Genomic DNA, 26,688 nt, shown 5'->3' with positions numbered 1-26,688 from the left:
TCTGTTCTTGGCAATTTATTTGCAGTAACAAGGAAGAGCAGAGAGGAACAAAGGGTGGTGGATGATTTCCTGCACAGAATAAACATAGAGGATAAGTCGTAAAACATAAATTTCCACCTTCACACAGATGCTAACAATAAATCAAGGTCCATTAACTTAATTACTTCACATTTATGCATCCACAATTTACCATTATAGAAAAGTAGGGTACTTCAGGCGGCTTTCTTTGTCTGGTGGTTTTGGAGGGAAGGAGAGGAAAGGAAGGGCTGAGGTTCGAGGCGGGCTTATATCACCTCAGGAGGTGGGCGGTTCCAACAGGGTGGAGTCGAGTCTCTTGTGATTTTTAACACCTATAGTTGTGAAGGAATGTCTCGCCCTTCTTTCCCTATGATTGGCTAGGACTTGTTGCCTTAGCTGGTTGGAATGGTTGGATTTAGGCAAGAGGAGTAGGACTGGGGCCTGTATCACGAAGCGAGATCAACCTTTCCTGGGTTACCCAGACTTGTCCTGGGTTGACTAACCCTAACAATGGCAATCAGGATAATCGGTATCACAACGCTGGATATGAACTCGGTAACTCAACCCAGGGTTGCTTTATCAAGAGCCGTGAACGTGCACGCAGCGGACCAATCACAATCATGAGAGAAGCGCAGCGTCACTGAGCGTCCTCACAGAGCGCCGTATGTGAGGAAAAAAAAAGTATTTCTCGTGAGGATCAGAGATTAATTCTACTAAAATATGAGGAGGAGAAAAGCAACATTAGAGAAAAGGCCAACACCGTGGCAGCTGCAGGAGGAGGAAACATGCGTGGCAACGCATAACGGGATGAATAATGTTTAGTTTTAGTTTAGATTAGTTTATTTGCACATAATGTTAAAAACAGACAGTATAAAATTTACAAGATTAAAAAAATAAAAGTGCCGGAGAGGTTAGAAGCCACTAAAAGCTTATCAAAGAAATTCCCCTGTCAAAACATCAATGAAATCACATAATAGAGAAGAAAAAAAAACGGGTAAGGAAAGAAGAAATAGAGGAGGAGAGAGAGGGAAAAATCAAGACAAATCAAGGTAGCAAATAAAATGATGTGTAGGTTAAATTACTCATCACTGGTTCAAGTAGCTACAGTACCTGTACCTGTACATCTGACACTGATCACACCCTTGAATCCCATGAAATCAATGCTGCGCAGATGAATTGCGTGTATTACAATTATCGTCTAACATCATTGCGTCTGATAAATTGGTCTTCTTTGTCATAACGTTATATATGCTACAATAAAGCTTAAAGCTGACGCCACAATTAAATCATATCAACACCAAATTGATAGTCTGAATAAAATCATCCTGATATTGAGCTGTGTTAGAAATTAACAGCTGTGCAAAAATACACCTAGTCTCCCTCTTTAAAAAACAAAAAGGAAAATCCCTCAAACACCATGAAGTGTAGACATGACAGGCTACTTTCCACATTTCCAGCAGCAAAGCTGTCAATTAGGCCCATTATCTTTAACAGGGATCATTTCCTCCAACAAAACAAAATGTTGGCACTAATTAATGGTGCTATTAAGTGTCCGCAAATGATCAGTTTCTTTCTTATGACATTTCGACTTCTTTCCACTCCTTTTTGAACAGTCTTTTCATTGTCTGTTGTTGTTGCTTTCTTTTCTTTTTTAATGTTCAAAATAAACTTTCAAATCAAAATCAATCAAATTAATTAAACTTCCCGTCATGACTGGGCTGCATTTCTGTCAGCGGAGTCATTTTTTTCCAAACAGCTGATTGGCCAGTGGGTGGTGCTTTTTATAGGATCAGATTCAGCCCTGAACTTACCCTGCTCCAGAGCAGGATAGCCGTTCAGAGTAAGTTACCATGGTGATCTACCCCGATAAGAACTGAACCGGCTTCGTGAGACCGAAAACCCAGGGTTAACCCTGAAGTTACCTCGCTAAGACATTAATCCTGCTTCGTGATACAGGCCCCAGGTTAAGGTTGGGGAAAGAATGTTAGGGTAAGCCAGTCAGAGGCCAGAGCCGGAGAGTAAGGCAGGTTATTGCCCTCACTCTGGAGCCACATCTGGAGACTGAAACATCCCCTGAAGAACACTGCAAACAAACTGACCAAAACAAACAAACAAACAAACAAGCAAGTCTCCGACTAATAGTTTGATTCTCTGACTTTAAGGGGGCAGCCAACATAAATCTTACCAGAAAAGCTGATTTGACCCATTCATACAGCCACAATAGCCTTTCAACCCTGGGTGCAAAAACGTTGTTGGCTATGGACACCTGGGTGCTTATTGCATCTGCCAAAAAAACTGACACTTACATATCAACCACACAAATCATGACTAATACTTCACTTATGTTATGTAATGTTATTTAACATGGCACATGTCAAAGAGTTTACTTCCTTCATCCCATATGAGGCAACTCAGTGAGTGCGTTTGTCAATCAGTTGGCTGGATTCAGTTTCTCAGAGACCTCAGGGCTGTTGTCAGGAGCTGTAAGGTCAGAAACAAACAGTTTGTGTGAAACTGCATAGAGTCCACTCACAGTCCTAAAAAGTTCATCTGCACAATATTTGAACCACTTATCAATCTGCAGTGTTAAGTCTGTAAGATTTACTTACGAGATGGAGGGCCTTTGGCTGAAATCAAAACAGACCATCATCATTATTTCAGTCACTGTTGTAGATGCCATCTTTCATCATCTCATCCCTAGTTAATATGATCCCCGCTTCTACTCACTCAGACAGAAAAATCAAGTCATTCTACCCTTCTGTTTAGTCCTTACTACTTTTCCTATCCCTTCTCTCCTACATCATAGTGATATATTATCATGACTCACAGGCTCTGAGCCTTACAGTGCTTACTGTAGGTTGCTTCAAATTGTGGGGTGCAGGGAACTGATGCTCATTTCAAATGAATATAATCTGAATAAAAACATCAATTCAAAGACTACAATCAAAGCATTAAAAAAGTCAATTGAGCAGGTGATCATTTCATTTTCAGTCTCACCTTTCTTCTTTTTGTAAGCCATGAATCCAAAGGCAGCGACAAGGAAGAGAGCAAGAGCAACCATTGCAGCAATGATGGGGACGGTCATGTTACTGGGCCTCTCTGTGGACCAAAAAAATATTTTACATATTTTAGGCCGATACAGATAAAGCAGGTTAGAACAGAGGTACGTCCAGTGTTTTATCAGCGACATATGTTGGGCTTAGTTAAATGATTTCATTGGTTTATTCCAGCTTCATTGGAGGACAAAAGCTAAAGCAAACCACAGACATGCAGTCCCCATCAGCACCCTCTGGTCTCATTCTTACCCCTGTTGGTCCTGATCACTGCTTCATCCAGTCTGGTAACAATGTTGTCGTTTACACCAGAGAGATGAAACACACAGTCGTACCTCCACCAGTCTTCACGTGTGACTGATGAAAGGTCCAGGTCAACACTCATCTGGAAGGTGCCATCATGGTTGGGGAGAATCTCTCCATGTTCCACATCTTCATGAATCTCCTCTCCATCTTTCCTCCAGAACATCATGGCTCTGTCAGGGAAGAAACCTGTAGCGTGGCAGCTGACTGGAGAGGAGGGCGTCTTCTGGAGGAGAAACACTGAGGGCTCTGAGGAGACAGAGATCCAGTGGAGGGAGAGGGGGGAGAGATGGAGAGGGGATAGAGAAAGATGAGAAAGGAAAACACAGCTGAGATTGATGTGAATGTCATTAGTTTTGCAGGTATTTGATCATAAACCAGAATATTGAATAAACAGCTTTTTGAACACAGTGATGGTCTTATCTTTCTCTCTGTCCCTCCTCTCGAGCCACATTCCCCATTACAAGGTTCCTTAATTGCATTTTTCAATTCATCCTCAGACTGTCCCTCCTTTTTACAATTTCCTCATCAGCCCTTAATCAGCCCTTTTCCATTCACTCCCTGCCGGTTTGGCAAAGTTGGCATGTGCTTTGTACCTTTGCTTTCTCACCCCTGTATTCTGTAACCTGTTGTCTATGATGTGAAACCTGAATCTGGAACTTGTAAATGTCCTGCCTGTATGACCCTCTGACTGACTTTGTATTTCTTGCCTGTACCTTTGGAGTTGTTTGCCTGTTTCGACTACCTTCCTAGTTCTGACCCTTGTCTGCCTGATGATTCCTGTCCCTGTCAGTAAGCTTAAATATAAATTGTCATAAAATCATTGAACTGTCCCTGTATGACTCAACTGTCTGAATCAAAATTATCTACCACTTTTCTTTCAGGGGAATGTGCCACATGCCCATACACCCATCTTATGAGCTATAAGAACACATGACAGTGCTGCATATCAAGATATTAATATCAAGATGGCGCCTCCAGTGCGGACGCCTGTTACAGCAGCTCCTGCTCACCGCCGAGCTTTTCTTTATCTTTCTTCTTTTTAACTTTCTCACTTTGAGTTTTTTATGTTTGGCTAGCTAGCACTTTATGTTTTGCTTTGACATGGAGACGAAGACCGCTCTCTTTATAGCGGTCTTTCTCTCATTTTTCTTTGGATATGATCGTGTGCGGGGATTCGGCGCCCAGCCGTGGCTCCTTTGTTTACACCCGGGACCAGCTGTTAGCGCTGCGTCACACCGCGGTACGGCCCGAGGAGAGGCACGACATTCCTGGCGAGCTACGGAGAAGGAGACGGGGATGTCGCACCGGAGTGCAGCGCCGATACCGGAGGAGACGGTACAAACCCGTCCTCCCGTCCGTCGTTATGGGGAACGTAAAGAACCATCTTTTACGGAGTAGTCTGCTGGGGCAGCAGCGTCTCGGCTGCAGATAGGAAGAGACTGGACAAGCTGATCAAGAAGGCCAGCTCTGTCCTGGGATACTCTCTGGACTCTGTGCAGGTGGTGGGAGACAGGAGGATGACAGCCAAGCTGTCATCTCTGAGGACTAATGACTCCCATCCTCTGCAGGAGGAGATAAAAGCTCTGGAGAGCTCCTTCAGCGATAGACTGATTCACCCAAAGTGTGTGAAGGAACGCTATCGCAGGTCCTTCCTGCCTGCTGCTGTCAGGCTACATAACCAGCACTGCTCACAGTAGACTGGACCATGGACACTTTATTGACACTATGGACACTTTATGGACACCACAGCAGTCTGCTGTTTTTTGCACATACAATCACTTGCACCTTATCCACTGGTCATTTTCATTCACTGCTGCTCCTTATTATCCACTTCCTATTATTATTATTATTATTATTATTATTATTATTGTTGTTGTTGTTATTGTTATTTATCGCCGTCTCTTGTATTTTTGTACTTAGCCTAGTTATTTAAGTTTTTTTAAGTTTAAATTTGAAATCTTTAATCTGACTCTTTTCTCCTTGACTGCTGTAACACTGGAATTTCTCAATTATGGGATCAATAAAGGTGTATCTTATCTTATCTTATAACAACCAATAACCCATTGGCTACACAACCTCATCATTGTCTGTATATAGACAGAGAAGGGAACTACACTACCATTAAAGAAACACACTACAATCAGTGACAGAATCTGAGAAGGTCATGTCAGTGGAGTAATAAAACAATACCGACTGTAATAACATGGTTATGTACATGAAATTACATCAGGTCATGTGACTCTACCTGTTGTCAGCAGAGAGCTGTTGATGTAGGACAAATACCTCTTCAGCCACTCAGGCAAAATCTTCATGAGGTAGTCTTCAATGCTTTGAATTCTAGTTTTGTCAGCGTCCCATCTCATTTTGATGTTGTAAGCCTGTGGTTTCGGAGCGACCCATGTCAGTGTCTTCAGGTCCAATGATATTAAGTCTTCTCCATCATAACCAAACTGAGTAAAACCAGTTATCTCTCCAGTCTCATCATCCCATTCACAACCAGTCATCCTCTGGAGAATGTGGACACCTGAGAGACAGAGACAGAGACACTACTTACATATCATATCATGACATCAATATATATATATGTGGGGCATTCTACCGATTTTGTGCAAAGTGCTGTCCCTTAACAAAAAAACAACAAAAATAATAAAATTGAGTATTCAGACATAGATATTTACAAAGATTATGTTATGACCTATTTAAACCCAGGACATTAAATGAAAAAGTGATAAGCTAAATATATACAAAATCACCATTTATAGGGTACTTTCTATTGGGAAGTAGCTGTCCCCAACCCTGACCTCTAAAATTCAATTCATGTAAATAACACTTAAAACATTTTTCATATTTTTTTTAAAAGTGTAATTTAAAACATCTTTGTGATTAAGTTTAAACAGAAGTTGAAAGATTTAGATGTATTGTGGGATTAATTTTTAAATTAAGAAACTATGCTAAAAAAAATAGTGTCCCTTGTTTTCATGTCACTACTGAAACACAAGAGTTTTAATGCACTGGTTGAGTCTGGATTTTAGCCACACCCCTGAATTTCTGAGAAGGGGGGTAGTACAGCACCCCCGTCCCAGATGGCTGAATGGTAAGTCGCTGACTCCCATCATTTTTTAAATAAATGTCTTCCAAAGTCTGAAAATCAGTGTGTAACTTTTAAAACTGTCACTACCGAACACATGTTCTCTTCAATTATGTAAAAATTTGGGGGTCTTGTGCAAAATATTATGTTTTTCTGTGTGAACAACTCTTCAAACATGTGCTTGTTAGCCATGTGACTGCTAGCATTCTTTAGTTATCCTGAAAAATAGCTAGGAATGTCACTACCGAAACAGTCACTACCGAAACCTATGGTAAAGTTTCGGTAGTGACATGATCATTTCGGTAGTGACAAAATGGAATAGTCAGTAGTTAAACCCCATAATTCTGTGGTCCAAAGTCTTGCTCTTCTCTGCTCTGCTCTACTCTACCCTGGTCTACTCTACTCTGCTTTACTCTATATATCTATTCTGCTCTACTCTGCTCTGTTCTGCTCTACTCTACTCTACTATACTCTGCTCTACTATACTCTACTTTGCTCTACTCTACTCTGCTCTACTTTGATCTACTCTGCTCTGCTCTGTTCTACTCTACTCTACTCTGCTCTACTCTGTTCTGCTCTACTCTGCTCTATTCTACTCTGCTCTACTCTACTATACTCTACTCTACTATACTCTTCTCCACTCTATTCTGCTCTGCTCTGTTCTACTCTGCTCTACCTTGCTCTACTCTGCTCTACTCTATTATATTCTGCTCTACTCTGCTCTACTATACTCTGCTCCACTCTACTTTGCTCTTCTCTGCTCTACTCTACTCTGCTCTCTCAAAAATTAAAATGTTTTATTGACCACAAAACATTTGTCTTTGAATTTATAATTCCCACCATAAGGCATACATTTGAGGAAATATGATGCAACCTTAAAAACAGAATAATGGTCACTACAGAAACGGTGCAGTCACTACCGAAACACTGGGTGTTTTGTAAAAAATAAAGTATATTGAGTTATCAACTTAAGTATTATGATGCTAATCGGTTTCATTTATGTTCTGTTTCATCAATTATTAACTCTGAAATCAATCTGATCAGCGTTATGCATTTTACAAAGAAAGATTGCATTTAGATTTTGAAGAATTCTATAATTTGAACTTTGAAATTTGTTAAAATATGAATTTTTATAGATTTAATCGTGAAAACCTTCAGTCAAAATTTGTAAAAATTTAAATATTTAGACAAGGAAAGGGACAAGCGTAACAGGTTGATATATATTTTTTTGTATAATATAATACTATATGTTTCGGTAGTGACAAATTTTGGGAGAGGAAAAACATTCCAAAACAGTCTGAAAATACAAAATAAAAATTTACAGTCATTTTACTAGATATGTGACCTTTACATATGGTAAAATATATATAGGGACAAAGTTTTGGAAATAAAACATACAAAATTTCAAAATATTTTCAGCCTAACTTTGCACACATTAGGTAGAATGCCCTATATATATATATATATATATATATATATATATGCATACCTTTATTTCGGACACAAGATTGGTCCATAGATAAAAAACAAAAACAAAGAAAGTATGAAAAAAGTACAATACAATAAACAATACAAATAACAATATAATTTCCAAACAGTCCTAACCAGTGAAAAACAGAACAGCAAATATTTTACCTCCACTTTGGTTGAAGCGCTGTTTCAAACTGTAAATCGTGGCTTTGTAGAAGTCGGGTGCATACTCAAAACATCTTAGCGTGTGCCACTCCAAGTGCTGAGGATCATCTTCAATGAACTTTCTCATCCAGTCCTGTTTTGGTTCCACTATCTTGTTGACACTGTCGCAGTAACCCGCCACAATGCCATCAACCACTGTAACACCGACAAAGTTGAAGTCTTGCACTCCAGAATTTGCAGTTAAGGCATACCTCAGGGTGTGTTTCACTGCAGGACAAACAAGGTTTATACACACATTATAAATAGGCTATACACACATTGTCAACACGCACATCATATGTAAGTAGGATTCAGTTAAAACATACAATCTTATGGAGTTGAGGTGAAAAAAAAAATCCCTCATGTCCTTGAGCTACACAGGAGCAAAATGCAGAGCAAGTGGAAAGTTAAAGATTTCAAATATGATCTTACCTGCAAATGAAAACTGACAGAGAAAAAGCATCAAAAATAACTTTTTCATCTTGTCTTAATAGAGCTGGTTCAGCTGCTTGGTCTTCTGTTAAGTGTTGTTTACTCTGTTACTTATCTGCGTCAACTGAATTCTAGACTGTACCAAAGTTAGAGGGGATTTCCAGAGAGCAAAGAGTGAAAGAGAAAGTGTGTGCTCACATGCTCACACCAGCGAGGGACTCAAGAAACTCGGAGGGTCAAGTGAAGTGCCTTTAAATCCTGGAGCTTTGTAAATATTTAATCAGTAAAGCATGAAATTTGGCAAAATTAGAGATGCATTGCACATACCTGTTATTGTATTATGACTGAGATGTTAAATTAATAAAATGAAGGTTTTCATATATTCAATGAACATTTGGATGATGATGAGTATCGCTAAGAATCAGCCTGTCAGGGCATGGTGTCACTTTTTACACAGTGATCCTCGTGACTGACGAATGAAAGGCTCCTCTAGAGTAATAAGGCTGTCCTCCTGTCAGATATTATGTGATCATCTCAGTTCATACAATGTTCACACTGCTAATGCCTTAAAGTATGCTAAAAGGCTGTAGACGCACAAATAAGTTTAAACATTATTGCCATTACAAATGTAACCAAAGCAAATCTGTCTTCAGACTGAACTCATTCCTGATTCATTAATACCCATTGAGTGCACAGTTGCCCACGTACAGTTTCACATGGTGTGTGTTTGGGATACAGGTCATAGGAAATTGCAGATTAAATAGTCCACTGAACCCATTAAGAAGAGCAATGTATTCAGACAGGTTTTGTGAATTTGATAGCACGATTGCTTTATTGAAAGTACAGTAGTACCATTGCCAATAGTGGGATACTTAGTGGGCTAAAACTGTACATTAGTAGTTGAGGTAGCACGTTGAAAGGCAGACAGTTAAAGTGTTTATATGTTGTATTGACTTAAAGTGGGGCGCACTGGTAGTTCACATGGGAAAGGTGCGGCTAGCCCTTGTTGCAGCAGCATACCATACCATGACTTAGTCATACCAAAAATTAGAAAAAAACCCCCCCCCAACATTCGGCCACAGGGGGAGCCGCCGCGATCAGTCACATTTTAGCCATTTTTAAGCATTTTTCTGTTGTTATAGCGCCACCCAGTTGACAATTAGAGTTAAATTTCTCCAGTCACCTTGAGGCGTCCTGTTCTACATATCTACCAAGTTTAGTAAAAATCGATATGGCGGTTCTGCCCAGATAAGAAATTAGCTCTCTAGCGTCCCCATTTTGTTTGATGGGGTCAATAATGGAGGGGTCCCCTCAGGTTATGTGTGGTCATATGCCTACAAAGTTGCATGGTGATCGGTGAAACCCTTGAGATGTTATACACCTTTATGTGATGAGCCACGCCCTCCGCAATATTCATTGCCTTATAAAAGCTCAGTTTTAGTGAGTTTTCCAACTTTTGCCAAGAGGGAACTTTAGATATTGGTCCCTAGATTATGTTCACTGAGTTTCATGCAGATCGGTCAAACTTCCTAGGAAGAGATCGATTTTAAGTGTTTTTCAAAAAATTCAAAATGGTGGAAAATCTACATAACCGAAGTTATGGGTTCTTGAGGCAAATTGTTCCTCATGAGGAGAGGCATCTCTGTGCAAAGTTTCATGTCTCTACGACATATGGGGCATGAGATATGCCCATTCAAAGTTTGCAATTTCAATCAGTTGCTATAGCGCCCTGCTTTGGCCAATTGATGTAATATTGCTTCATTGGCATCCTCCCATGACCCTAACTAAAATTTTTGTTTTCTTTCTGTCATTCTTTAGTTTTATGTCGTACCCCCAAGCACATAATAAGGCTCATGTAATGTGTGAGTATTTTATACAGTTTGTGGTGCCAGCAGAGGGTGACAAGATGACTTTCTCTTTTCACTGCAAAAGATCAAGGTGGGCTCCAAGAGCTCAAACAGGACCTCTGCTGTCCAAATGAACTTATTACAAACTGTCCTCAGTCAGAAAGAGAGTCCTTTTTCCTGTACTGTATGGTCCAAAATATGTCCAGATAATTGGGACTGGAGCTGTTGCTCTTGGTTTGGGCCAGCCCCCCTTTGTTCCAAGTAAAGGACACCTTAATGCTAGCCACACTGGTATTTTAACATTGCACTAGTCTCCCAACAGTTTACTGTTTGGTGGTGGTGGCACAATCTTATTTTTCACTCCATTACTCAAATCATTAAAGTGTCAGTGGACAGACATTTATTCTAGGGATCTGTCACCAAGACCTGCTGATGTTGCTATCAGTGTTTACATTACATTGAAGAAGCCTTTAGTGCCAAGCAAACTGATAAATATATTCATTTAGATATGGGCAGTGGTGCTATAGGGATGCTGCTGATAATGCAGTGCGCTGTAATTACCTCCCCTACAGTGTAGATACTGTAACGCCCTGTCAGCTCCTTGGTTTTTGAAATACCAAATGTAAATCTTTGAATTTATTTAGCAGCAGCATAAACACAACACTATTCAGGCAATTTGTAAAAGTTTAAAAAATATACAACATTACAGCGAGAAAAAAAAAAGTTTTTCCAAATGGATGATAAAGAGGGCAAAACTGAGAAGACACATATAAATGTTGATAAAGAGAAATACTGTCATCAGTTCATTGAAATAATACTTTTAAAATGTAAATAAAAGGCCAGTGTGTTGGATTTAGGGGGATACACTGGCAGAAATTATAGTTTAATATTCATAACTATGTTTTCATTAGTTATTAACTTGTGTTTTTGTTACTTTAGAGTGAGCTGTTTATATGTACATATGCGGAGGGTCCTCTTCAAAGAAATCCACCATGTTGTTTCTACAGTAGCCCAGAATGGACAAACCATACAGTGGCTGTATGTGTGCAGTTTGCGATGGTCACCATAGTTCCAGTGTAACTGTAAGGCTAATGACTTTGACACAGAAGATCTGTGGTTCCATTCCCACATTCCCGGTCAGGGCGGCATAACACATATCCTTAATACTGCTAGCCTACCTCAGGATGAGTGGAACCACAAACGCAAGAGTCATACTGGCTCAGATGTTGCCTGGGTCAACAAGGTCCACGTCAGGTGTTGGGGAACCAGGGCAACCTGATGAGAAATGGACTAATGGAACAAGACAGAGATGGACTAGAGCAGAGAATATGGAACTATTGGGATACTACTATACTAGTAATCCCTGTGAGAGGGGCTACATGCAGAGGTTGTGGGATACATGGAAGCTTTGAAACCCAACATCTAGCCTGACAAAGAAACAACTCCTAGTCCAGTGTTCCAACATCCACAAATGGCAACTGCTATTGCAGCTAGAGATTGATGAGGTACAACAAACATGCTATGGCAAGGGGGAGGCAGGACAAAAGGTCAAATCCAAGGTTGGGCACCAAGCCCCATCAAGTCCTACAACACAGATTCCCTTTACAGCAAGGGTGAATGACCTGAGATTGAAATGGACAAGCTGGAAACCCAGCACCAAGAATACCAAGGCTAAGTGACAAAGTACTCTCTGAAAGTCCGCTAGATGAAGTGAATTTAGTACAACATACTATCCCACTAGGTACATAACTGAGCCCAATCAGCCAAGATCGAGGCAACACGGACAGAAGTTAGTCAACTCTCAGAGCTACAGAAAGGTGTGGGGCAACATCAAGAAGGAACATGAGAAGCTCGCAAACTACCAAAGGCTGAGAAAGGAGCTAGAAAAGATATGGGAAGTAAAAACAACAGTGGTGCCAGTGGTGATCGGCGCACTGGGGCTGTGACCCACAAACTGGGAGAGTGGCTCCAGCAGATTCCAGGTACAACACCTCCTAAAGTCTCTGTCCAGTAGGGTGCGGTCCTAGGAACAACTAAGACACTTCGCAGAACCTTCAAACTCCAAGGTCTCTGGTAGAGGACCCGAGCTTGAGGAAGACACACCATCATCTCCCATGGAGGTTCTTTCTTTTTAATTCAATAAGACAATGTTATTTTTTCATGGGCATCACAGTGATGCAGTGGTTAGCATTGTTGCCTCACAGCAAGAGGATCTTCTCATTCAACACCTCTGTGAGAGTACCAAATGCCCAGGTTATATTCATATTTCTGCAGCTATAGTCACAGATCAGATTGTGCACTAAAGAAGCCAAACTTTTGAGAAAAGTTTTTGAAAAAAGAGCCAAACTTTACTGAAAAGCAAGACATCAATACAAAAAAGAATAATATATATCTAATTTTGTTATTCATTTGTGGTTATCAATACACAATAAAATGCACCAAAACTTGGGTGAGCATTCCTATGAGCCCAATATTCATGTTAACTAATGTTTTGACCTGTCATTAGGCCCTGCAGTGTGTATTAGCTGCGCCCTCATAAATCCACTGAGCCCTCTGACATCTTTCTCTAACCCTGACCTAACATACCTTATAGCTGCCTTTAAATCACTCACTTGCCCAAGCAAAGAGCAGATACTCTACACCTTGCCCCAGTCTCATATCTACATTGTATCTGCTCAGGATAACCTACAGTGACAACTGGCTTGATAGGCAACTTCATGTGACGGCCATGGCTCAACCACCATCACTGTCTATCTGGTTCCAGCAGTCTTGCCCCTGGTTATTAAACCCCTGTGGTATGAGAAACATCATGAATTATATCCTTTCTCCTGTCTTACCAGAGAAAAGAACACGGTTTCAACAGTCCATCATAAGAGGTGATTGTGAGCACTGTATTCAGAAGCCTGTCATTCAGTAGTTGCTCTAAAGACATAAAATATTATTTAACATTGATCGAACACACTCAGTTATTGTTCTTTGAATGTGGATAGGAAACACATTATTACAATAAACATTAACAAAAAGATTAACATAAAGACTGTGCTGTAAATTCACCACTTTTAAGACGGCGGTTGACGATAACATTGGACAGAGCCTGACCCGGCAAAAGCTGTTTTCCTCAGGGCAGCTGCCTCCATCTCACACGGACCTACAATGGGTCTGGGTCCACAGCTGCCTGTACCGGAGGCACACTTGCAAATCCTATTGAAAAAACTAGGATGAATGTGGCGATGGTTCAGGGGAGCATCCAGTGTGGTGTGCACATTTAAACAACACAGGAACCGGCAGTCTGTTCTTGGCAATTTATTTGCAGTAACAAGGAAGAGCAGAGAGGAACAAAGGGTGGTGGATGATTTCCTGCACAGAATAAACATAGAGGATAAGTCGTAAAACATAAATTTCCACCTTCACACAGATGCTAACAATAAATCAAGGTCCATTAACTTAATTACTTCACATTTATGCATCCACAATTTACCATTATAGAAAAGTAGGGTACTTCAGGCGGCTTTCTTTGTCTGGTGGTTTTGGAGGGAAGGAGAGGAAAGGAAGGGCTGAGGTTCGAGGCGGGCTTATATCACCTCAGGAGGTGGGCGGTTCCAACAGGGTGGAGTCGAGTCTCTTGTGATTTTTAACACCTATAGTTGTGAAGGAATGTCTCGCCCTTCTTTCCCTATGATTGGCTAGGACTTGTTGCCTTAGCTGGTTGGAATGGTTGGATTTAGGCAAGAGGAGTAGGACTGGGGCCTGTATCACGAAGCGAGATCAACCTTTCCTGGGTTACCCAGACTTGTCCTGGGTTGACTAACCCTAACAATGGCAATCAGGATAATCGGTATCACAACGCTGGATATGAACTCGGTAACTCAACCCAGGGTTGCTTTATCAAGAGCCGTGAACGTGCACGCAGCGGACCAATCACAATCATGAGAGAAGCGCAGCGTCACTGAGCGTCCTCACAGAGCGCCGTATGTGAGGAAAAAAAAAGTATTTCTCGTGAGGATCAGAGATTAATTCTACTAAAATATGAGGAGGAGAAAAGCAACATTAGAGAAAAGGCCAACACCGTGGCAGCTGCAGGAGGAGGAAACATGCGTGGCAACGCATAACGGGATGAATAATGTTTAGTTTTAGTTTAGATTAGTTTATTTGCACATAATGTTAAAAACAGACAGTATAAAATTTACAAGATTAAAAAAATAAAAGTGCCGGAGAGGTTAGAAGCCACTAAAAGCTTATCAAAGAAATTCCCCTGTCAAAACATCAATGAAATCACATAATAGAGAAGAAAAAAAAACGGGTAAGGAAAGAAGAAATAGAGGAGGAGAGAGAGGGAAAAATCAAGACAAATCAAGGTAGCAAATAAAATGATGTGTAGGTTAAATTACTCATCACTGGTTCAAGTAGCTACAGTACCTGTACCTGTACATCTGACACTGATCACACCCTTGAATCCCATGAAATCAATGCTGCGCAGATGAATTGCGTGTATTACAATTATCGTCTAACATCATTGCGTCTGATAAATTGGTCTTCTTTGTCATAACGTTATATATGCTACAATAAAGCTTAAAGCTGACGCCACAATTAAATCATATCAACACCAAATTGATAGTCTGAATAAAATCATCCTGATATTGAGCTGTGTTAGAAATTAACAGCTGTGCAAAAATACACCTAGTCTCCCTCTTTAAAAAACAAAAAGGAAAATCCCTCAAACACCATGAAGTGTAGACATGACAGGCTACTTTCCACATTTCCAGCAGCAAAGCTGTCAATTAGGCCCATTATCTTTAACAGGGATCATTTCCTCCAACAAAACAAAATGTTGGCACTAATTAATGGTGCTATTAAGTGTCCGCAAATGATCAGTTTCTTTCTTATGACATTTCGACTTCTTTCCACTCCTTTTTGAACAGTCTTTTCATTGTCTGTTGTTGTTGCTTTCTTTTCTTTTTTAATGTTCAAAATAAACTTTCAAATCAAAATCAATCAAATTAATTAAACTTCCCGTCATGACTGGGCTGCATTTCTGTCAGCGGAGTCATTTTTTTCCAAACAGCTGATTGGCCAGTGGGTGGTGCTTTTTATAGGATCAGATTCAGCCCTGAACTTACCCTGCTCCAGAGCAGGATAGCCGTTCAGAGTAAGTTACCATGGTGATCTACCCCGATAAGAACTGAACCGGCTTCGTGAGACCGAAAACCCAGGGTTAACCCTGAAGTTACCTCGCTAAGACATTAATCCTGCTTCGTGATACAGGCCCCAGGTTAAGGTTGGGGAAAGAATGTTAGGGTAAGCCAGTCAGAGGCCAGAGCCGGAGAGTAAGGCAGGTTATTGCCCTCACTCTGGAGCCACATCTGGAGACTGAAACATCCCCTGAAGAACACTGCAAACAAACTGACCAAAACAAACAAACAAACAAACAAGCAAGTCTCCGACTAATAGTTTGATTCTCTGACTTTAAGGGGGCAGCCAACATAAATCTTACCAGAAAAGCTGATTTGACCCATTCATACAGCCACAATAGCCTTTCAACCCTGGGTGCAAAAACGTTGTTGGCTATGGACACCTGGGTGCTTATTGCATCTGCCAAAAAAACTGACACTTACATATCAACCACACAAATCATGACTAATACTTCACTTATGTTATGTAATGTTATTTAACATGGCACATGTCAAAGAGTTTACTTCCTTCATCCCATATGAGGCAACTCAGTGAGTGCGTTTGTCAATCAGTTGGCTGGATTCAGTTTCTCAGAGACCTCAGGGCTGTTGTCAGGAGCTGTAAGGTCAGAAACAAACAGTTTGTGTGAAACTGCATAGAGTCCACTCACAGTCCTAAAAAGTTCATCTGCACAATATTTGAACCACTTATCAATCTGCAGTGTTAAGTCTGTAAGATTTACTTACGAGATGGAGGGCCTTTGGCTGAAATCAAAACAGACCATCATCATTATTTCAGTCACTGTTGTAGATGCCATCTTTCATCATCTCATCCCTAGTTAATATGATCCCCGCTTCTACTCACTCAGACAGAAAAATCAAGTCATTCTACCCTTCTGTTTAGTCCTTACTACTTTTCCTATCCCTTCTCTCCTACATCATAGTGATATATTATCATGACTCACAGGCTCTGAGCCTTACAGTGCTTACTGTAGGTTGCTTCAAATTGTGGGGTGCAGGGAACTGATGCTCATTTCAAATGAATATAATCTGAATAAAAACATCAATTCAAAGACTACAATCAAAGCATTAAAAAAGTCAATTGAGCAGGTGATCATTTCATTTTCAGTCTCACCTTTCTTCTTTTTGTAAGCCATGAATCCAAAGGCAGCGACAAGGAAGAGAGCAAGAGCAACCATTGCAGCAATGATGGGGACGGTCATGTTACTGGGCCTCTCTGTGGACCAAAAAAATATTTTACATATTTTAGGCCGATACAGATAAAGCAGGTTAGAACAGAGGTACGTCCAGTGTTTTATCTGCTGTGAACTACGTGCCAGCAACCTATGTTGGCTTAGTTAAAGGATTTAATTGGTTTATTCCAGTTTCATTGGAGGACAAAAGCTAAAGCAAACCACAGACATGCAGTCCCCATCAGCACCCTCTGGTCTCATTCTTACCCCTGTTGGTCCTGATCACTGCTTCATCCAGTCTGGTAACAATGTTGTCGTTTACACCAGAGAGATGAAACACACAGTCGTACCTCCACCAGTCTTCACGTGTGACTGATGAAAGGTCCAGGTCAACACTCATCTGGAAGGTGCCATCATGGTTGGGGAGAATCTCTCCATGTTCCACATCTTCATGAATCTCCTCTCCATCTTTCCTCCAGAACATCATGGCTCTGTCAGGGAAGAAACCTGTAGCGTGGCAGCTGACTGGAGAGGAAGGCGTCTTCTGGAGGAGAAACACTGAGGGCTCTGAGGAGACAGAGAGACAATGGAGGGAGAGGGAGCGAGAGATGGAGAGGGGATAGAGAAAGATGAGAAAGGGAAAATACAGCTAAGGTTGATGTGAATGTCATTAGTTTTGCAGGTATTTGATCATAAACCAAAATATTGAATAAACAGCTTTTTGAACACAATGATGGTCTTATCTTTCTCTCTGTCCCTCCTCTCCAGCCACATTCCCCATTACAAGGTTCCTTAATTGCATTTTTCAATTCATCCACCTCATGGCCTCAGACTGTCCCTCCTTTTTACAATTTCCTTATCAGCGATTAATCAGCCCTTTGGCATTCACTCCCTGGCAGGTTGGCAAAGCTTTTTTACCTTTGCTTTATTTTACCTTTTGCGTTATCTATGATGTGAAACCTGAATCTGGAACTTGTAAACTTCCTGCCTGCCTGACCCTCTGCCTGACTTTGTATTTCTTGCCTGTACCTTTGGAGTTGTTTGCCTGTTTCGACTACCTCTCTAGTTCTGACCCTTGTCTGCCTAATGATTCCTGTCCCTGTCAGTACGCTTAAATATAAATTGTCACACAATCATTGAACTGTCCCTGTATGACTCAACTGTGTGCATCAAAATTGTCCACCAACTTTTTTTTTTCAGAGGAATATGCCACATGCCCATACACCCATCTTATGAGCTATAAGAACATATGACAGTGCTGCATAACAACCAACAACCCATTGGCTACACAACCTCCTCATTGTCTGTATATAGACAGAGAAGGGAACTACACTACCACTAAAGAAAGTCAGGACAATCAGGGACAGAATCTAAGAAGGTCATGTCAGTGGAGTAATAAAACAATACAGACTGTAATAACATGGTTATGTTCATGAAATTACATCAGGTCATGTGACTCTACCTGTTCTCGGCAGAGAGCTGTTGCTGTAGGCCACATACTTCTTCAGCCACTCAGGGAAAATCTTCATGATGTAGTCTTCAGTGCTTTGAATTCTAGTTTTGTCAGCGTCCCATCTCATTTTGATGTTGAAAGCCTGTTGTTTTGGAGCGACCCATGTCAGTGTCTTCAGGTCGAATGATATTAAGTCTTCTCCATCATAACCATACTGATTAAAACCATTAACCTCTCCAGTCTCGTCATCCCAATCACAACCACTATTCTTCTGGAGAATGTGGACACCTGAGAGACAGAGACAGAGTCTGCAGTGAGCAATGATGCACTGATGATGCATAGCCCCAGTGGAAAGATGATCTCAGAAATACTCTACATTGTGTGATGCACAGATATTCTCCCAGTCTTGTGGTGTGCTCATGATTCAAGTGCGGATAATCAGCACTTTTTCTTTATATGAGTGATGAAAACTAAATTCCATTCCATGACAGCTGTAGTAATGTTCTGTAAATAACTGACAATGACAGTAAACCAAGTGGTTATGTCTTCTTGCAATCTGGTTACACTAAACTGTTTTATGTACAGAGTCACAGGGTTTAAGTTAAGATGCCGACCATGAACTATAATATCCCTGGATGGAGTCCAGGTGGGGACCTTATTGCTCTCCCTTATTGTCTGTCATCTTTTAACCACGGCTATCTCTCTCTTCACCCACGTTCAGGTTGGTATGATCAGCATGAAATAACTCCAAATAATTAATCTGATATATAGCCTATTCCAAATTAAATATTGGATTGTATTAATTACGACTTGCCTTATGCACAGCCATGTTCAGGCACTGGAAACAACAGTTTTGAGCAGTTTAAGACTTGATCAGTATTTACATATCCAATGCAATATTCAGGTGTTGAAACATACTGCTTTATACTTTAATTGTGACTATTAAAAATAAACCCATCAACCGCAAAATGACATTTTTTCCAGAACTACTTACTGCTCAGAGACAATGCTTTGTTTTAAAGAAAAATCTAATTGGGTCCTGCTAATCCAAAATAGCTAGAAGAAATAAAAAATGCATACTAAGGAAAAGCTTGTGTATCAGGAGGTTAAGTGTTCTGCAGCAATACCAAAGGTTAGATGAAAAGTGGGGCGTGAGGATTCTTGAACTAACACCTGTACAGATGAACGCGGGGTCTTGACTATAGTTTCTTGAGGCTCTCTGGAGTGTCAGGATACAATAGGGCCGGGCAATATAGGAAAAAATCAAACATCACAATATTTTGACCAAATACCTTGATATAAATATTGTGACGAGACTGTAGGGGTTGACAGATGTTGCTTTCAGAAAATATATACACCACTAACAATATAACAACTAATTGGGTAAAGAAAAATAATAGAATGTTTGAACAGTGTGTTAAGTTCAGAAAGTTACATCACTTTATTGTAATGCAGCCTTTAAAACCAGAAGACGACACATCCAAAATCGAAGACGCACAGCAAAAACAGATGTGTTAAAAATGACACATGTTGTGCAGAATTTTAACACATGTAGCGAGTGTGCTCAGGGACTACACATGTTGTCATTTTTTAACACATCTGTTCTAAGAGTGCGATATCTACTCAAATATCATGACATCAATATAATTTCCAAACAGTCCTAACCAGTGAAAAACAGAATGCCAAATATTTTACCTCCACTTTGGTTGAAGCGCTGTTTCAAACTGTAAATCGTGGCTTTTAAGAAGTTGGGCTCAGTCTCTAAACACTGTCGCGTGTACCACTCCAACTGCCGAGGATTGTCTTCAATGAATTTTTTTGTCCAGTCCTGTTTTGGTTCCACTATCTTGTTGCTGCTGTCGCAGTTACCCACCACTATGCCATCAACCACTGTAACACCGACAAAGTTGAAGTCTTGCACTCCAGAATATGCAGTTAAGGCATACCTCAGGGTGTGTTTCACTGCAGGACAAACAAGGTTTATATACACATTAGAAATATACCCATATTGTCATCACGCACATCATGGGCTCTAGTTTCGCAGACCGGGCGAGGCGCTTCGCCAACTGGGTGTGGCCAGGCGGATTTTGCAAGTTTGGCACACCATGCACGCAGGCGCAGCTACTCCTCTATCCCACCTCCGTCCCTCCTACCTGCGCAAGTCGGAAAAAGGAAGGAGAGAAGGCGTGGAGTGGGTTTTACACTTAGGCCCAATCCCAAACCGGCCCCTATCCCCTCGCCCTATTCACTCCCCCTCCGTTTGCGCGGTCACACGGAGCTCCGCCATATTAAGGGCCGTCCCAAACCAATTATCGCTGAGTGCGAGTGGACTGCTCAGCCCTTAGATAGCGAGTGTGCATCAGTGCAGGCTTCTGATCATAGACATATATACATAGACGCCACACTGACTGCCGCTGCCTATCAGAGCCGACGTCCTCGCCGGCCGCCATCTTGGATGGGTCTCGCTTCGCCTCCACAGTGCATTCACTTCTATTGAGGAAGGAGCTGTATGCACAAGTAAAATAGAATAACTCACTGAATTTTCAACTGATTTTCACGAGGTTTGGTTTGTTACAAACGGCACACATGTAGTTATGATACAGGATGCTTTCGTACATTAAAAATGCGGGATTTCATGCTTTAATACTTTCTGCAGATAGCAACAGCATGTTATTTAGGTCACAACACAGTTATTTTGTTCACCTCAACCCCAGAGTGGGATATATATATATATATCATAGACTGTATAAAATAATATATATATATATAATATATAATAATATATATATATAATAATATATATATATATATATATATATACACACACACACACACATATAGGCTATATGTATATATATATACATACACAGTATTTATATACTGTATAAACATACTGTATAAACACAATATACACAATACAAAACATAGTATAGCATATTATGTATAGCGCACCTTTGTGCACATATTCACTTTTCCACCAGCTGTGCTGCAAATATCCATCCTTCTCATCCTTCTGTATCTTTTTTCAAATTATCTTGACCACAGTCCCATTTTCATAGTTATAATACCAATACCAAAATTAATTTCAGTGTTTATATAAATATTGAAAATGTTTTTTTACTACTTTTGAGGGATCACAGCAGTCAGTGTAATAAGAATAAGAAGAACTTTATTAATCCCCAAAGGAAATTTCAAAGAAGTCTGTAAAATCATCTATTTAACAAAGAATTATTAAGTCTGATGGCTGTGGGTATAAAAGAGAGTGAGTGTGTGTGAGAAATAAACTCAATCAACAATCAAGCTTTTTCTTTATTAAAATATATTAATAAATTTATTAATATGCTATATTATTAATATGCTATACTATGTTTTGTATTGTATATATTGTGTTTATACAGTATATACAGTATAGCCTATATATATATATATATATATATATATATATGTGTGTGTGTGTGTGTGTGTGTGTGTATGTATGTGTGTGTATATCTATATCTATCTATCTATCTATATATAGTATATATATAGTACGATGGATATATATATATATATATATATATATATATATATATATATCGTACTCTGGGGTTGAGGTGACTAAAATAACTGTGTTGTGACCTAAATAACATGCTGTTGCTATCTGCAGAAAGTATTAAAGCATGAAATCCCGCATTTTTTTTTTATTTTTTTAATTTTTTTTTAATTAATAATTTTAATTTGACATACAGTACAGGCCAAAAGTTTGGACACACCTTCTCATTCAATGTGTTTTCTTTATTTTCATGACTATTTACATTGTAGATTCTCACTGAAGGCATCAAAACTATGAATGAACACATGTGGAATTATGTACTTAACAAAAAAAGGTGAAATAACTGAAAACATGTTTTATATTCTAGTTTCTTCAAAATAGCCACCCTTTGCTCTGATTACTGCTTTGCACACTCTTGGCATTCTCTCCATGAGCTTCAAGAGGTAGTCACCTGAAATGGTTTTCCAACAGTCTTGAAGGAGTTCCCAGAGGTGTTTAGCACTTGTTGGCCCCTTTGCCTTCACTCTGCGGTCCAGCTCACCCCAAACCATCTCGATTGGGTTCAGGTCCGGTGACTGTGGAGGCCAGGTCATCTGCCGCAGCACTCCATCACTCTCCTTCTTGGTCAAATAGCCCTTACACAGCCTGGAGGTGTGTTTGGGGTCATTGTCCTGTTGAAAAATAAATGAGCGTCCAACTAAACGCAAACCGGATGGGATGGCATGTCGCTGCAGGATGCTGTGGTAGCCATGCTGGTTCAGTGTGCCTTCAATTTTGAATAAATCCCCAACAGTGTCACCAGCAAAACACCCCCACACCATCACACCTCCTCCTCCATGCTTCACAGTGGGAACCAGGCATGTGGAATCCATCCGTTCACCTTTTCTGCGTCTCACAAAGACACGGCGGTTGGAACCAAAGATCTCAAATTTGGACTCATCAGACCAAAGCACAGATTTCCACTGGTCTAATGTCCATTCCTTGTGTTTCTTGGCCCAAACAAATCTCTTCTGCTTGTTGCCTCTCCTTAGCAGTGGTTTCCTAGCAGCTATTTGACCATGAAGGCCTGATTGGCGCAGTCTCCTCTTAACAGTTGTTCTAGAGATGGGTCTGCTGCTAGAACTCTGTGTGGCATTCATCTGGTCTCTGATCTGAGCTGCTGTTAACTTGCCATTTCTGAGGCTGGTGACTCGGATGAACTTATCCTCAGAAGCAGAGGTGACTCTTGGTCTTCCTTTCCTGGGTCGGTCCTCATGTGTGCCAGTTTCGTTGTAGCGCTTGATGGTTTTTGCGACTCCACTTGGGGACACATTTAAAGTTTTTGCAATTTTCCGGACTGACAGACCTTCATTTCTTAAAGTAATGATGGCCACTCGTTTTTCTTTAGTTAGCTGATTGATTCTTGCCATAATATGAATTTTAACAGTTGTCCAATAGGGCTGTCGGCTGTGTATTAACCTGACTTCTGCACAACACAACTGATGGTCCCAACCCCATTGATAAAGCAAGAAATTCCACTAATTAACCCTGATAAGGCACACCTGTGAAGTGGAAACCATTTCAGGTGACTACCTCTTGAAGCTCATGGAGAGAATGCCAAGAGTGTGCAAAGCAGTAATCAGAGCAAAGGGTGGCTATTTTGAAGAAACTAGAATATAAAACATGTTTTCAGTTATTTCACCTTTTTTTGTTAAGTACATAACTCCACATGTGTTCATTCATAGTTTTGATGCCTTCATTGAGAATCTACAATGTAAATAGTCATGAAAATAAAGAAAATGCATTGAACGAGAAGGTGTGTCCAAACTTTTGGCCTGTACTGTATATATATGTATATATATATATATATATATATATATATCCCACTCTGGGGTTGAGGTGAATAAAATAACTGTGTTATGACCTAAATAACATGCTGTTGCTATCTGCAGAAAGTATTAAAGCATGAAATCCCACATTTTTAATGTACGAAAGCATCCTGTATCATAACTACATGTGTGCCGTTTGTAACAAACCAAACCTCGTGAAAATCAGTTGAAAATTCAGTGAGTTATTCTATTTTACTTGTGCATACAGCTCCTTCCTCAATAGAAGTGAATGCACTGTGGAGGCGAAGCGAGACCCATCCAAGATGGCGGCCGGCGAGGACGTCGGCTCTGATAGGCAGCGGCAGTCAATGAGCCGTCTATGTATATATGTCTATGGTTTTACAAACATCACACCAATCAAATGAGCCCCTCTCCTCGCGCTTAAATGCGCCGCGCGAAGGCGTAATGAGAGTTTACTCAATTCGCCATGGCAGAAGAGAGCAGCAGCGTCAGACGGCCAAACTTCTCTCAGGAGAAAACTGATGTTTTGGTCCGGGAGGTCCAAGCTCGCAGTGTCCGAATATACGGAACTGTGAGCAGACCTCCACGGGCTGATGATGCAAAGGTAGCCTGGGAGGAGGTCACCACAATTGTAAATCAATGATGCGTTTCTCTTGCACGCGTGTGTGCTCTCTCTTTCTCTCTCGCGGTTTCTTTTCTTTTGACTTTTCTAAGATGACAGATGCTGAATATATACTCCCTATCTGATGCTGTGGCTGTTTGTGGTTGGCTGAGAGGGATGTGAACTCATTAATTTGCAGCTGTGTTAATCAAATCAGGTTGGGTTTCCATTACGCCTGCCAAACCGTGCCAAACGGTGCCAATCCCCTTTGATCTGACATCAGATGTGACAGGACAGTCATATAGAGATAGATTTATGTGCTGATTGCAGATAGTTGCATTGAATAGTGTTTTTTGGCTATTTGTTGCATTGTTAATGTGCCTGATATTCTGGAAAACTGCCTGTGAGGTTTTGGTGACGTGTGCACACTGTCCGCCGGTCAGCCAAACTTCGGCTTACACCGGCTGCGCTCCCCCTGCGCTGACAGTGGTTTCAGCTGGCGAGCTTTTAGCGCACCTTCAGCGAAGCCTTTTGGCACGAAACTGTCACTGCTCCAAGCTGGATCTGTCAACACCTCCCCCTGCTGCGCCGTCACACCCATCAGCGCACCTCAGTCTGCCAAACTACCAAACTAAGCGCGCCTCGGGTTTCGCTGTTCGAAACGAGCTCTGCGCGGGGTTCGCCACCCTGCGCCGCGCTGGGAAACTAGAGCCCCATATGTTAGTAGGATTCAGTTAAAACATACAATCTTATGGAGTTGAGGTGAAACAAAATCACAAGAGTGTCTTTACGCAGGAGCAAAATACAGAGCAAGTGGAAAGTTAAAGATTTCAAATATGATCTTACCTGCTGATGAAAAGTGACAGAGAAAAAGCATCAAAAATAACTTTTTCATCTTGTCTTCATAGAGCTGGTTCAGCTGCTTGGTCTTCTGTCCAGTGTTGTTTACTCCGTTACTTATCTGCGTCAGCTGAACTCTAGACTGTAAGTTAGAGGGGATTTCCAGAGAGCAAAGAGAGTGAAAGCGAAAGTGTGTGCTCACATGCTCACACCAGCGAGGGACTCAAGAAACTCATTAACATGATGGTTTTGTTTCAACCATGACTAGCATACGTTGGAAATTAGTGATGCTGAAATTGCACCATATTATATTTTATAACCTTTATTTCAACCAGCCATTCATAATTTCTTACCACTTCAAAGCCCCTGTAATGTGAACCTCTGAGGAGAAAAATATTGTGGAGTAGAGTGGACTACAGAGTAATGTCAAGTCAAACTATAAATGCCACCAAAGTAAATGCTAGTGTGAGGTTCAAGTGCAGGTCATAAGGACCAAAGATAGAAAGATAAAGCATCCCACATTTACTATACAGCATCTCAAATATGTTTCACAGAGCAGATCTGAATTTCTGTTTCAGGAGACAGAAACTCCTGTCAGTGTGTACAGTGAGCGCATTTTGTAATGCACAGTTATGTCTGTGGGCTACAATTTGTAGTACAAAAATGTGTCTTTTTTTTAAATGAATTGATAAAGTTGTTGCATTCAGTATGTTGCATCTCTTTAAATTAACATGCTGTGCTCAATACTGCCTCTACTGTAAATACTGTGTGTAGCCTGTCTGCTTACATGATTCATAAAGTGAGAACTGCTTCGAATAATCCTGCCGACATCACAGAATTTATTTGGTCATCCAGAGAATGAGCTTTGAAGACTTGTTTTTAAAGTTGTTTGTTGATTGATAAAGTTCAGAAACATCTTAAAGACGGCTCCTGTACTCCAAATGATCTGAGTGTATCAATTTGAAACATGTAGGCTACGTAATAACTCACCAATGTATACAAATTGCACAGAGGGTCAAGTGAAGTGCCTTTAAATCCTGGAGCATCAGTCAAGCATGAAATTTGGCAAAATTAGAAATGCATTGCACATACCTGTGACTGTATTATGACTGAGATGTTAAATTAATAAAATGAAGGTTTTCATATATTCAATGAACATTTGGATGATGATGAGTATTGGTAACAATCAGCCTGTCAGGGCATGGTGTCACTTTTTACACAGTGATCCTTGTGATTGACCAATGAAAGGCTCCTCTGGAATAATAAGGCTGTCCTCCTGTCAGATATTATGTAATCATCTCAGTTCATACAATGTTCACACTGCTAATGCCTTAAAATATGTTAAAAGGCTGTAGACACACAAATAATTTATTGCGCACAAATAAGTTATTGCCCTTACAAATGTAACCAAAACAAATCTGTCTGGCTGAACTGATTCATTATTCATTAAAGATAATATGGAGTCAAAGGTATAATATGTAACAAAAAAAAATAAATAAATAAAAAAAAATCTAAATTTTATGTCGTACCCCCAAGCACATAATAAGGCTCATGTAATGTGTGAGTATTTTATACAGTTTGTGGTGCCAGCAGACGGTGACAAGATGACTTTCTCTTTTCACTACAAAAGAATCAAGGCGGCCTCCAAGAGCTC

The 26,688-nt window shown here is 40.5% G+C and overlaps 1 protein-coding gene across 1 annotated transcript; it reads right to left on the bottom strand.

Annotated features, from left to right (window-relative positions):
* On the bottom strand, positions 1-25,203 carry LOC117267201 (uncharacterized). The gene is made up of 14 exons (XM_078172236.1): positions 25,041-25,203; positions 19,928-20,194; positions 18,242-18,520; positions 17,047-17,346; positions 16,722-16,823; positions 16,334-16,351; positions 16,165-16,205; positions 8,572-8,620; positions 8,101-8,367; positions 5,623-5,901; positions 3,324-3,623; positions 3,016-3,117; positions 2,628-2,645; positions 1-2,499 (listed from the first exon to the last, which is right to left on the bottom strand). The coding sequence occupies exons 1-14, from the start codon at positions 25,087-25,089 to the stop codon at positions 2,450-2,452; spliced, it is 2,121 nt and encodes a 706-aa protein (XP_078028362.1). The 5' UTR covers positions 25,090-25,203; the 3' UTR covers positions 1-2,449.
* Between the last annotated feature and the right edge of the window lie 1,485 nt (positions 25,204-26,688).

The sequence above is a fragment of the Epinephelus lanceolatus genome, chromosome 11 (genome assembly GCF_041903045.1).
Source record: "Epinephelus lanceolatus isolate andai-2023 chromosome 11, ASM4190304v1, whole genome shotgun sequence".
Classification (NCBI taxonomy): domain Eukaryota; kingdom Metazoa; phylum Chordata; class Actinopteri; order Perciformes; family Serranidae; genus Epinephelus; species Epinephelus lanceolatus.
The sequence above is the reverse complement of the archived record's forward strand: the minus strand, read 5'-3'. Positions and strand labels throughout refer to the sequence as shown.